General features: G+C 37.9%; 1 protein-coding gene across 1 annotated transcript in view; it reads left to right on the forward strand.

Moving 5' to 3' along the window:
* LOC133984078 (CUB and sushi domain-containing protein 3-like) overlaps window positions 1–11,752 on the forward strand; it is a 212,287-nt gene extending 200,535 nt beyond the window's left edge. The window contains exons 64-70 of the mRNA XM_062423328.1: window positions 5,972–6,151; window positions 6,676–6,741; window positions 8,068–8,226; window positions 8,659–8,771; window positions 9,577–9,664; window positions 10,443–10,584; window positions 11,593–11,752. Coding sequence (XP_062279312.1) covers window positions 5,972–6,151; window positions 6,676–6,741; window positions 8,068–8,226; window positions 8,659–8,771; window positions 9,577–9,664; window positions 10,443–10,584; window positions 11,593–11,752 — 908 coding nt within the window. The remainder of the gene's footprint in view (window positions 1–5,971; window positions 6,152–6,675; window positions 6,742–8,067; window positions 8,227–8,658; window positions 8,772–9,576; window positions 9,665–10,442; window positions 10,585–11,592) is intronic.
* Window positions 11,753–13,810: the final 2,058 nt, after the last annotated feature.

Genomic DNA, 13,810 nt, shown 5'->3' on the forward strand with positions numbered 1-13,810 from the left:
TGTGTGTGTGTGTGTGTGTGTGTGTGTGTGTGTGTGTGTGTGTGGAGGAGGGGAGTTTTTAGATGTGAATATGTGTTGTTATAATACAACAGCCATAAATCCTAGGGTCCCAGGGTTTTTATAAAGGGTATAATTCTTTGTTGAAAATGTTTTCTAGAGGTGTTGCTTCAACTTAATGGTCAATCTGGAAGCTTGAGTTTGATGTGCTATTGAATTATCTTTGACTCTTTGATTCTTTCTTTGATTTTGAGATTTAACATACAGTAGTTTACTGTAGATGTTTACACTTAAACCCAACATTTTCACAAAAGAACAAATAATTCACTATTGTCTCACCATCTCTGGCATGGTCTTATTCGCATTTATTATTTTCTACTTACTAAAACTGTTTTATGATGACAGCATAAAAGAATCCAAAAGCCACTGCTGTCTACACTTGTGTGAGCTGACAGCTCCTCAGCCTGTCCTTCTTCACCTGTATGTTCAGACTGTTGACCCTGTCGTCCGGCTCACTAATGAATGATTCAGGAGGTTGCACATCCCCTGGCTCCTTCATGACATTCATTGCCAGCATTGAGACAGGTTCCCTAAAATAAAATATCACTCAGTGTTTAAGTTTAAGTCAATATAATTGAATGTTAAAGCTCCATAAACTAGTGCTTAGATATTTCTTTGAAGCCACAGAATTGACATCCCCTGCTTGGGAAAAGTCTGACAGCGGTGGGGAAGAATATCTGCATGCACATGCATGACTGGTACAAAGCGGAACAGTGCATGTACAAGCCAGATTCTTTTAGAGGATTAACAGCATGGGCTTGTGAGAAAAAACACTTTGTGTAATACCTATTAAGGACAAAAAGGAAGTACCAATATACATGATTATTCAACAACAGTGGAAGATGCACCTCTAAACAAAACGATAAACCTCTCAGCTTTGAAATTAAATTTCCCTAAAGTCACTTTCATGTTGTTGAACACCCGTTCTCTTGATTCACCTCTGAGGACTCCTGATGCGTAGTAATGCAGTTTGCATTATTATGGAAATTCATGTGCAGAGTCTATAAGTGCTGTTTGGAAGGCTTTAATTTTTTACACTTTATCAGCAGCATCTTAACATGCTGCAATTGAGCAGTGGGCAACACAAGCTGAGGTCCATGAGTCCTCTAAACTAAAGAAATCCATTCAAAAAGCAATAAATGTTTACATAAACTGAACATGTATAAATATCAAGCCACCTTGTGAAAACTGTAGTGGATTCATCTAACTACTGTCAACAATGGCACATACTGTAAGGTCCCCAACATCTGTTTGAATATTATGTAGGACTTAAGTGCTGATTATATATTAAATTAAAACTATACTAAATTAAACTATTTTTTTCATGTATTAAATATTTTAGATTTAAAGATTAATTTAAAGAATTACATCAAGTGCACTTATTGTTTATGGCTGAAATGTGTGATTCCAGTTAAAACCGAACACTAAATATTATTATACTGTGGGTTACACTTGTACTTACATATTGTATTATTGTTGTCTTTACTTTTACTTTCTTTGTTCTTTTTAACTATGGCGGCAGCTGTCTCAGCACTCAGAGTCCAAGACAAATTTCCCTTCGGGGACAATGAAGTATATATCTATCTATCTATCTATTTATATTGACCCAAATTAAATGGTATTTGTAGGATTCTCTCTTTAACCTTTTTGTATCCACAAAACATCCCAACAACAAATTTACTGTTATAGTAGTAAATGTATTTTATACCCTTTTTTATGTAACCATGATGTATGTTGTAAAGCCACCAGCAGAAATGGCAGTCCAATGGCCTATCCAGATTTCATACTCAAGCAAAATGTTTTGAAGCTTTTACTGTAACTTTCCTGACTTGCTCTGTTCAGCAATGTGCACTTTCTTTGCCAGGTTTGCTGAGATTGCAGCGTTTCAGGAGCTGCTCTCTGGCTCTGGTCCATCGCCTTTGGTGGCTCGAAAATGTTATTGATTTTACTCTGCCCTCGTCTTGTCATTGTTACTGCTAAAATTAAAATGGAAAAATGTATCCCTGACAGTCACCAGATTCTACCAGCCCATACTTTTATGAATAATACATTCGAATTCTCAAATGTATTATATTGTCAACTTAAGAAATATTGACCTCAATGTTACTTGAACATTGCTGAAGTGAAGCTAAATAAACATAGTTGAATGTTTGTAATTCTCATATGCTTAACGAAGTGAAGTTAACCTACCAATTTATGTGCTTGCTGGAAACATCCAGTAGATGTTATACATTCATATCCCACTGCAGACTCTATTTTTGTTATCGCTAACTTTACATTAGCAGGTCTGGTTTTTCAATATATCATTATTTGTGCACAATGAAACCTCATTTGCAGGTCTGCACATAAACCATGTCACATTATGTTATTTTGTTAATATGTATGACTCATCTTGGCAATAGGTATTAGCAGCAAAGCTGATCACTTTGCAAAGCTACAGTGCATTACATTGCGCTTTCATACAACTGCATTATTATAACTTTTTACTTTATTACGAGGTAATTTAGAATATAGTTACTGCATTATTTTAGATCCAGGAATATAATCCAATTCATTTTCACATTTATAACATTTTTATTCATTTTACACACAACCAGCCCATAAGGGGGACATACAGACCCAATGGGCTTTAAAACATTGGGAGACATTGTGGTTATATATATATATATTTGAGTATGAGTGCTTTTGTGTGGCTGTGACACTCTGTTTTGACCCCTTGGTCAAAACAGGGTCATAAATCCTTTAAAATACCTTTCTCTATGATTAAATGGTCTTCTGTTACTGTGAAGCCACTTAAATGGATTTAAAAACAATCTTATACTGCTGGCTAAAGCAAAAGACTTGGAGGGATTATCAACACAATAGATGTAATCAATGCAATGGACATAAGTCAGAGTTTAATATCACTGGATTGTAATCATGTTAACTTTCTATCAGATTAATGTTTTAGTTTAAATGTACACACCCCAAACGTCTCTCCAGCTCACTTTAATCAATAGTAGAATTTGTAGATTTGAGGGTGCCACTGAACATTATAAATGGTAAATGGGCTGCATTAATTATTGCGCCTTTCTAGTCTTCCAACCACTCAAAATGCTTTTACACAACAAGCCACATTCACCTATTTGCACACATTCATAAGGTGATGGCAGGAGCTGCCTTGCAAGGTGCCAACCTGCCAATCAGAAGGATCTTTTATCTCATACACACACTCAAACAGCATTGGCACAGCCATCAGGAGAAATTTGGGGTTCAGCATCTTGCCCAAGGACACTTTGACATGGTGACTGGAGGAGCCAGGAATCGAACCACCAATCTTCCAGTTAGTGGCTCTACCTCCTGAGCCTTTTTACATTAGCCTTAAAGTACAGACCTGTCGTTTTCTCACAGCAGACACTCATCACCTCACTGCCTATATGCAGAAAAGCAACCAAACTAAACATTTCAATATTAAAACAAGTCAAGTCCATTTTATTTGTAAAACACAATATCTCAAACCACAAATTTGCCTCAGGGAGCTTTACAATCTGTTCAACAATACAACATCCTATATCCATACACCCTCAATTCAAATAAGGAAAACTGCCTAAAAATCCTGTTTAACTGGGGGAAAAAGGAAGCGAGTTCAAGAAGAGAAATAGAGGAGTCTCTCCCAGGATGCATTGAGGTTCAATATATGTGTGTAAAAAATAGAAAGCAAATTACAGAAAACCTGCATGCCGGCCTGCCCCTGCTGACTATTAAGACATTCTTCATTTTATAGAGTGAGGAATACTAACAGTACTGCCTGGACAAAAAAGAGCTACAAGGAAAATATTGTAACAATTCAAAACTTAACTTTGTCTTCTTGACCGTGGTTTGCTATTACAGTTTGTGGTTGGCTTACCTTTTTGGCTCACACAAAAATCCATCAGCAGGGCTGTCTCTGCACGTCTGCTTTTATCTGTCTATGTTCCCAACTAATGCACTCCATCTCTATTAGAGATTCCAACTTTGAACTAAGAACATTACAAGTTGTTGTGTGACAGAAAAGTGAAAGTGTCTTTTGAGGCCTTGTGTAATCTCAGGAGTAAATCCCACTGTGGTGCTTGAAGTGTGAACAAACATGGCACTGTCAACAGAACTTGATGAGGGATATGACATGTCTTTGATACAACAATTCATCTGTCTTGTAAGTGTCTTCAATGTTCATGGTCTACAAACTCTACAACCACCCTGGACATGTGCTGACAGGTTGTCATTTTAAATGGGTTACACAGACTTGTGCTCAGACAGCGCAAGGGGACTATTTATTTATTTAGGTCTAAAGACTCTTCTTCTACAACTTATAAGGAGTTTTTCATCTGTCTTGCAGTATTGTGCAATATGATATTAAATTACACAAGCTCTGGCTGAAGATGTATACCATAAATATCCTGTTAAATTTCAACATGCCTTTCACCTGTTTTACTCTTTAAGGATTTGCATTTGCACATACATTATTACGACCCCAAACACCAACAAGAGTAATTTACCGCAGTCTCGTCTCATCATTCATGGAGCCCAGAAACTGGGTTTCATCCTGGCATCCCTTTTACACCCTATTGCCACTAATGTCATTAAGACGCCATGAAGGACCGATTTTGTACAGTGACTCACTTGCAGCTGTCTCCCATTTGACAGCTGGCAGCATATTCTTTCACTCACAAGCGGCAAAATTATTTCGCTATTTCCACATTATTGTTGATGCCCCACAGCCTGAATGTTCAAGCCCTCAGTGTTTCTGTGGTGCAGGGTGATTTGCATACATTTTTGTTATGTAGAGTTTGTTGATGTGAAAAATGTAACTAAGTATACCCAACCCACTCATGAGAAAATGGAAATATTTAATATGGTCTATAAGAGGCTGGTGGTTTGGCAACAGTAAGAACAGTAATAGCTTGTGTCCCTAGTTTCTGATTCAGCTAGGTCTTGAAAGCTAAGCTTTTTCAGTGCTGTCTTATTTAAAAAAAAAAAGAAAAAAAAAAAGGTTAAGCTACTCATTAGCTTGTTTTGCAACAGAATATTATATTATGTAAATATGTAGATTGTATATATTGAATAGTCACACGTAATGGTCAAAATAGTCAAAAGTCAAAACTAAATCTGAACCTCTAGCTCCATCAAGATACCTGCAGCACTTATACTTCAGTAATTGTTTGTTGGTTTCAAGTGAGGCACACACTGTTTCTACTAGTCTGACTTCCAGGACATATGAGCCTCTTATTGGCTAATCATCTCTATCAGCCCTTTGCTTCCTTCTACTGTTCATGTGTCTGTAATCTCAGAACCTATAATCACATCCTCATGAGGAGAAACATCTCCTTAGATTTACTGTAACATTCAATCCAGCGCTGTTATGCAACAACACTGGTGATCTTGTTTGGTTCCACCCTTGAAAATTGTAATTTCTTCTATCAAAACATGAAATAATTGCAATTTATTTAAAACTATAGCTAAATGATAATGAATTCAGCCAGACCTATATGTTGCACTGGCAATGCATAGATGAAATTCCCAGGGTTTGCAATCCAAGGCTATGGTTAAGGCTGTGGATTTTCTTTTTCTTTTCTTTTTTTTGAGTTAAAAGAGTATCTTGCAATTCACAAGTGCCCATGTTCATATCAGAAAATAAATTAGACATATTAAAGTATCAATATGCTCCCTAATAGCTCCCTGGACTCAATTAAATAGTAAAATGTGTGTGCTTCTTTTTTATCAATTTTTTTCCAACCCTCCCCCAACTATCTCATGCTGTCTCTAAACTGAATGCCTAATTATCTTCCTGTGTATGTGTGCATCTCTGTGTGTGTACATTGTGTACATTTGTATGTGTGTGTGCGTGTGGGTAAAGATGTGTGTGCACTAATGTGTCTGCCCTCTGCCTGCTCTCCAGCTCATTCCTGCAAGCAACCGCGGAGCCCGGCCAACGCTGACGTTGTGGGTCTGGACCTGCCCTCCTACGGTTACACCCTGGTGTACACCTGTCAGCCACGTTATTTCCTTTCCGGGGGTTCAGAGCACCGTGTCTGCCGCTCTGATGGCAGCTGGACTGGCAAGGTGCCAGTGTGCAGAGGTACGTGGTCAGCAGAGGTCCCTGAGGGCAGATGATGGGGAAAATGGAGGGGAGGAGGGAGAAGGAGTAGTTAAAATGCTGCAGGGAATGTTTTGCAGTTGCATGTAGGTGTGGAGTGGAGTGTATACATGTGTATACACAAAGTATGTAAAAATCAGTCCTATTTGACATTTCCACTACTGCTCACTGTTAAGTCAACATAACTACCAATCAAATATAATGAGGCATTGTGGTTTCTTTTATATTTTCTTTGTATACACTATGTCACCTCACTGTCAGCTATTTGCTGTTTGCTTATATAGATATTAGATATTAGGTAGATATTCTTTTCAACTTAAAGTTTTAGCAATGTATTGGTTTGTAAATGTGTCTGCTAGAAGTGAGCCATCAGGGATTGGTTTAAAGTTTGTAAATGCAGAAAACATGTTACAGTTGAGCAGTGTTTACTTTTCCAGCATCCTCTGGATGTTATGCCTTGCGCATCACTACATCTTCATGACATATATATTTATGTTATTTTGCAGCCGGCTCCAAATCGCATGAGAAAACTGTCAAACCCATACAAGGGACACCAAGCCCTAAAATAAATGGTGAGTTGAATTCCACAAGCTGTTCAACTTTTAGCCAGAAGAGTCATCAGTCATGTGTCTGTATTTTTGGCACCAGCATCAGCAATGGGAAATACTTGTTTGTCCTGGATAAAACGAAATCAGTGTGTCCTCTATTAGTGCAAAACTTCAGTCTCACACTGATTGGTAATCTTTCATCGCATGCACTCTGCTCAGTGTTGGAACTGCACCTCTGTACCTGTAGAGTAGGATTAGTGGCTAGATGGAGTGACTAAATCTGTGTATCTAACTCAAAACCATACGAAGACACTTTTTGCAATGCAATAAAGAAAAGTTAAAATGTAGTAGTTCAGTATATTTTTATAGGAAGTAACAAGCTATTACATTTAATTAGTGCTGTATATATGGTGGTAGTATTATACATGAAACTGACCCATAGAATGAAATGAGTATTTTTTGTTCTTAACCTTAACAAACCAATGTCTTTGCTAAAACCACCATGTATCCTATATTGTATGGTCCATAAAACAGCCTCAGACTGTAATCCAGGTAAACCATTCAAATCAATATCAGAATGTGAAACTGGACCTTAAAAGGAAATAGTGGAAATATAAAGTGGATTTACTTTTTACTGTATCAGTAGCAGTGAGTAAATAAGACATTAGCAACATCAGTCAGTTGCACAATGATTATGATGATGTTATCTTGTACACAAGTCCGTCTTTGACCTCCTAAATCTTAACTTGTTGTACCATGATTACTGAAAATGATCCAGTAAATACAAGATAATTATGGGACTGTTATTGGGTTTGTTTCCTGTTAATAGTGACAAGCAATCATACTCGCGCTAATAATCAACTCATCACTTCTTAGCAGATAATAATTACTTGCAGATAATGACTGCTCTGTAGAAGTGCTCCAAAAAGTTTTATCAGCGTGTCACTTTTAAAAAGTTCTGCGGGGTTCATCAAGTGAGTCCAGTTATCTCTTTCCCAATGCATTCAATTATCATTAACTGAGATTGTCAAAGCATACAGTATATGGAACATGATATTATTCAAATTGAATGAAAAGATTGTTATCAGCTGTTTGATATGTTGATTCAGTTGCATGCCTAATAACCATTTTCTGCGTGGGTGCTAGCATTCAGCTTACATAAAACATTCAGTTATTGATTTACTGTCACTTAATAAAGGATGCATGTTAGACAGAGCTAGTTAATGGGAATGATAGCTTTCAAATTGTCATACCAATGCACTGATTTCATTTTTTTCATGGCATTATTTTAATTGCATTATTTAATGAGCTGTCTTTTTTTTTTCTCCCTTTCTCTCTCTTTTTCTAAAGTTCCGGACGACATCTTTGCCCCTGATTTCATCTGGAAGGGTTCCTATGATTACAAGGGCCAGAAACAGCCAATGACTTTGACAGTCACAAGCTTTAATGCCACAACGGGAAAAGTCAATGTAACTTTAACCGACAGTAGCATGGAGTTTCTGCTCTCTGGTGAGTCATCTATAAATCATCTGTCTTCTACTTCCTCCCCTCCGTCTCCCCTCTCCTCCTCTCACTACCTCTGTATGTCACTTCCATTTATTTTGAGGGTGCCTCATGTCAATCAGTCAATCACCAAATGATCTCATGCATGGGAGTGGAAATTAACTATTGGCTCTAAAGACGGATGTATTAGTCTGCACCGACTGACTGACTAACTGCCCACTCAAGAGTAACTCGTCTCCTCCCCTCCTCCCTCAGCGCGTTTCTCATCTGTTCCCCGCCGCTCCCCTCTTCTCTTCTCCTCTCCTCTCTTCTCGCGCTTTTATTTGTATTCTCTCTGTTCTTCCTTTTTCGTTTCTTTAATAAGTCTCCCCCACCCTCATTGCTTCGTCTCTTTATTCACATCGTTTCTCTTCTTGCCTCTTGTCTTCCACCTTGTAGGAGTGTACAAGCGCCAGGAGGCACAGTTAATGCTCCTGCTGTACCACATGAGAGCACTGGCCCACAGCTCCTTGAGCAGGATTACTGATGAGACCTGGGCAATGGACGGATTTGTGAGTATACACAGAATTTGAAGCAGCTGGACAGCAGTGATCTTATAAAAATAACCAAGAGCTGTGACTGTCTTTTATTCTACATATTTATTTATTTATTTTGTTCCGTCGGAAAGACAAGTAGATTATTGCGAGCAATGGAGCTGTAAATACTTGAGCACCAAAAAGAAGCCTTCCATGGACTAAATCAAGCCAGTGTTTCCTCATTATTGAATTTTTCTCATCCTACTTACCGTGCCAACATAGCAAAAAATCACTGAAAGTGAGAGGAAACTGTGACAACAAAGGAAGCAGTCATTTCCCGGCTCATTGTCTGTTTTCTGTTTATACACTGTATATTTAAACCAGCTGTACATCAGTTGCACAAGGCGCTGTGTATGAAGCACTTGAGCATTCCCACATTGTCAATTTGCTGAATGAGCTCAGACACACACCTGACATCTAAGGGACCTGGAATGACTGCAGAACAATTTTTGTCGCTGGAATTGTGAGCAAGTACCTCTTCTGAAATAAACTTCAAGGTCCACTTAATAACAACGTGTGACAGGTGACTGCACACAGCCGAGCTATTGATAGCATGCTGCAAAGCTTCTGTCGCGGGCTTCAAAAAAGCAAGTGTTATTTTTGAATGTAGCATGACAGAGTGTGTTGACTGTCGTACTAAATACAGAATATGTAGTTTTTGATGTGGCGTGTGGAGGAGATACGACACTCTCTTAGGTGCCAAGAAAAATCACATTTTATTCATGCAGTTGAAACAAAACGTTCTATTTCTCAGGCTCTCTTAATTTTTTTTTCCTTCTAGGTTTCAGCTGAGCCTGAGGGTGGCAGCTATGTGTTCCAAGGCTTTATACAGGGTAAAGACTATGGACAGTTTGGACTACAAAGAATCGGTATGTATCTTTTTTTTTTTTAAAGTCCCACTGGCATTTATCGCTACTTCTCATCTTCCATTGTAAGCTTTACACAAAATAAAATAAAACAAAGATTTCCTTCAGCTTTTTCACTCACTTTGAGATACCTACTTATATAAATACATTTTACAAGACTGAAAATGTTTTATTTAAAAGTGTGCTTTCAAAAATACAAAATATATAAATGCATTTCTGTCTGGTGGTGCCTTCTATTGCACTGACAATAGTCTTATATTTGCTCTGTATTGAAAGCATGAATGCATACTGTATATAGCAAATTGCCCCTGATACCAGCTGTCAGCCACCTATTGCTACAGGCATGCAGCACAAAGTAGATTATCCCCCTTCACATCATCCTCCATCTATCATCCTTCATTTCATATTGCTCAACATTGCTGTTGTCATCATCTCATGATTGTCTTCAACAAGATTATCACAGTCACAGTGATCTTTATCAGTATGATCATTATGGTCGTCGTCTCCTACTTGGCTGCTGCGTCTTCTCTTTGTCATCATCCTGTTCATTTTCTTCTTCGTCATCATCGTCATCATTGCCATCATCATCATGATCATCACCATTATCACCAGCAGATGATACGTATCTTTCTACTGTTGCATTTCGTTCATTCACAGTGTTTATTGTGTTTTGTGCCTTTTTTGTTAATGTGAATATTGTTAATGTGCATCATTCACATTCAGTATACTTTGTATTGTGTATTCTAATTCCCTGAGTAAATATAATGTCTTTTTCTTCCAGGTTTGAGTGTGAAAGAGAATGTTACACTCACTGACCCTGAAACCAATGGCTCCACCAATAGCAGTTCTGTTGCTGTTGCTATCCTTGTGCCTTTCTTTGCCCTCATCTTTGCAGGCCTTGGGTTTTATCTCTACAAACAGCGGTATGTAGCCTATCCTGGAGTCTTACATACTAGGTTGGAACCTGAGTTATGTTGCTACCATAGTTTATATTTGATTCCCATATGAGTTTGTGTACTAGGCTAAGTTTGAAAGTTTCTGATCTGATATCGAAAAAGTTTTAGAAATCTAGATTCTTGTAGATATTTGTAAGAAAATGTACATGAAGATGTGGTAGATATTACACTGTGGCCCACTTCCACAGCCTGCTTTACTGCAGTATGGTTCTTCACTGGATACAGTCGCTTTCTGTGCAAGGCTTCAAAGCATGATGCAATATTAGTCAATATGTTGCAGTTCAAACCACATTACACAGCAGCATATGTCAGGTAGAACAATTTAAATGAAATATGTAGATTATCATATGTCCATATGTGTGTGCACTGTATGAATGTATGTACTGTGCATTGATGGATGGATTTTATTTTAATTTAAACAAACATATATGTACTGTTCTGAGTATACAAACGGAGGATCATGCAAATTTTGCACTAATTATGTTCGTTACTACTGTGCTGGCATAGGGTTCCTCTAAATGCTCTTATCAACAGTAATTACCATTCAGCCTCATTTACCTAGCAGCTGTCCACATCAACATAATGGAAACATGTTTATTGGTGTGGAACATTGGCTGGATATAAATATGGACGTTGAGGCAGCTCCCAAAAATTGAGGCCAAAATATCTCGATCAATCAAAGTACAGGTCAAATAAATATTTCCTGAAGATGAATTCTGTCACTGCTGAGGGGGCGTGTCCCGCAGGTTGTCATCCCGCAGCCCAGACTCTACTGCGCAGACTCTGGCTGCAAATGATGTCCCGCAAGCAAGATGGCAGGTCCAAGAAATGAAATACTTTGGCTTAACTTTTGCATAGCAGTACAAAGTGGAGACGCATCGTCCATCTTTATATACAGTCAGTGGTTTGTAAAGAGGGAAGATAATTGGGATACTGTTTCTCAACTAACATGCAACCTCCTTTTCTTCCCCCTAGGAAAACAGATAAAGCGCAGTACACAGGATGTTCTGTCCATGAGAATAACAATGGACAGGCCACTTTTGAGAATCCCATGTACAACACAAACACAAAAGCTGCTGAGGGGAAAGTCGTCCGCTTCGACCCCAATCTCAACACCATCTGCACCATGGTTTGATGTCTGCTGAGTATGAAAGATAGAAGGAGAAGGAGGGAATACAAATCCTCCTTGTTTGCTTAACATGAAAATATATAGACATATTTATACTTTATCTGTTTTCTGATGACATACAACAAAGACACAGAATTGCTCAGAAACACAAAGCACACTTTCAGCAACACTTAACGGCAGTTGCAATTGATCTTATAGAGAAGGTAAAAGATTAAACAGGGAGTAGGAGGAGGAGGTCTCACACCTTTCCAGATCTTCCCGTAGTTAGGTGAAGAGAAGTGTTCTTTACACTCTGTGAGTGTTGGCTTTATGAATAAAAGAGCCTCTGGCATATAGATAAAATAGAGTATTTTATGCTCTGTAGAATGAATATAGAGGGGTTACTTCACAATGCCAAATGGAAAAAAATGTAACTTTTTCATTTCAAGAAAACAGCCCAGACTTAGATTGTTTTTGTTTTTTTTGTCTTATTCTCACATTCATCGTGATGAGGGTTATTTTCTCGTATGAAGGTGAGGAGCCTCTCAACTGTGAGTTGATCAGTGTAATCCTTAGAGTCTATTTTGCAAGCAGTGGGGTAAGAGGAGATGAAGATGTACAAAAAAGCCACCTCTCCTTCAGTGCTGTAGTCCTTTCAGAGTTACAGTATATAGTCAATTATACCTCTTAATTGGATGGTACCTCCCACTGAGAAAAATATACAGCCAGGCATTTCATTGCTGAAGGGCAGCACACTTTTTCGAGTGCCATTGGGGATGCTAGGGCTTTTATTGTTACTGTGCAGGTTCTCTGGAAACAATTTACTTCACAAGAGATATAGTTATTATTAGGATTTATTATCAAGTTGTGTGCAATGACTTTGTTTTTGACAGAGATGTTCTTGTCTTTAAATATGAGAATTTAAATTTCTGGCTAGTCTACAAGTCTAGTCAAGTGATAATGTACCTTTCAGTGTATTTGTCATGTGGGGCTGTACTCAGTCATCCATTTATTTAACTGTCGTTAAGTTATTGAAATACTTTTAAAAAACAGATTTATCATAGGTGATTTTTTATTACGATTATTTTTTCAACTGTTTGTGTCCCAAATAAACCAAATTTGGAGTGAATTAACCCCTGCCTCGAGTCTGTATATGTCAAGCATCTCAAAGTAGGAGTTCCTTGCTTAATTATTTCAGGTTTTATCAAGTGATAAGTTGAGAAAACCTACAGTGCACAGTTCCTACAGCTGGCTGGGTTTCCCAGAAGTTTATTTAAGCCTGGAAATCAAAGTGCAAAGATGTGTAAAGTCAGTGGGCAGTATGAGGACGGATGAAGATTGTGGTCTTTATGTCTTTATGTTAATGAAAATTTTGTCCGCCTTATTTTAGAGTAATTCTGAGACAAAACAAGTGCAACTTCCACATCATCTCCAGTTTTTCATAATCTGAGCGTTGTGTGTTTGTTCTTTAATTCTTTTGGGAAACTGTGCCTTAGTCAGAAAATTCTTCAACACTCAACTCTCTCCTACTCTCACTCCTACTCTGAGACACTTGATGAATACAAGGCCTTGGCCTATTTTACTGATACCCACTGATACAAAGGATTATTTAATAGTCTTACTGAACCATCAGCTTCTGCCAACAAATGTACAGTATACATGAAAAAATTTGCACATTTAAACACAAGCCACCACCAGTATTGTACCATCATCTCGGCCATCCATCTATGTTTTAAAAATTAAAATTAAAAAAACAATTTGACCGTGCCATCACATTCCTACATCATTGCAGTGCCTTTAATACTGTATGGGCATATGTTTTTAAGGGAGACATAACATTAATTGCATTAGTGAACCTGTACATCAGTGTAATTTATCTGCACAGTTTGCAATGATTTAGCTGAGTGATGTCAGCTCTAATGGATTTATCTAAGAAGAGGTGTGTTTGAAAAGCAGTTCATAGTTTCATACCTGTGCATGGCAAAAAGTGATCCAGTATAGCAATTGCTGCTATAGTACTTTGTAACATTATGTTGATTCCTGTCATTACTGTTACATTTTGTACATTTATACAGTTTTGATACT

The sequence above is a fragment of the Scomber scombrus genome, chromosome 7, assembly GCF_963691925.1.
Source record: "Scomber scombrus chromosome 7, fScoSco1.1, whole genome shotgun sequence".
NCBI classification, from domain to species: domain Eukaryota; kingdom Metazoa; phylum Chordata; class Actinopteri; order Scombriformes; family Scombridae; genus Scomber; species Scomber scombrus.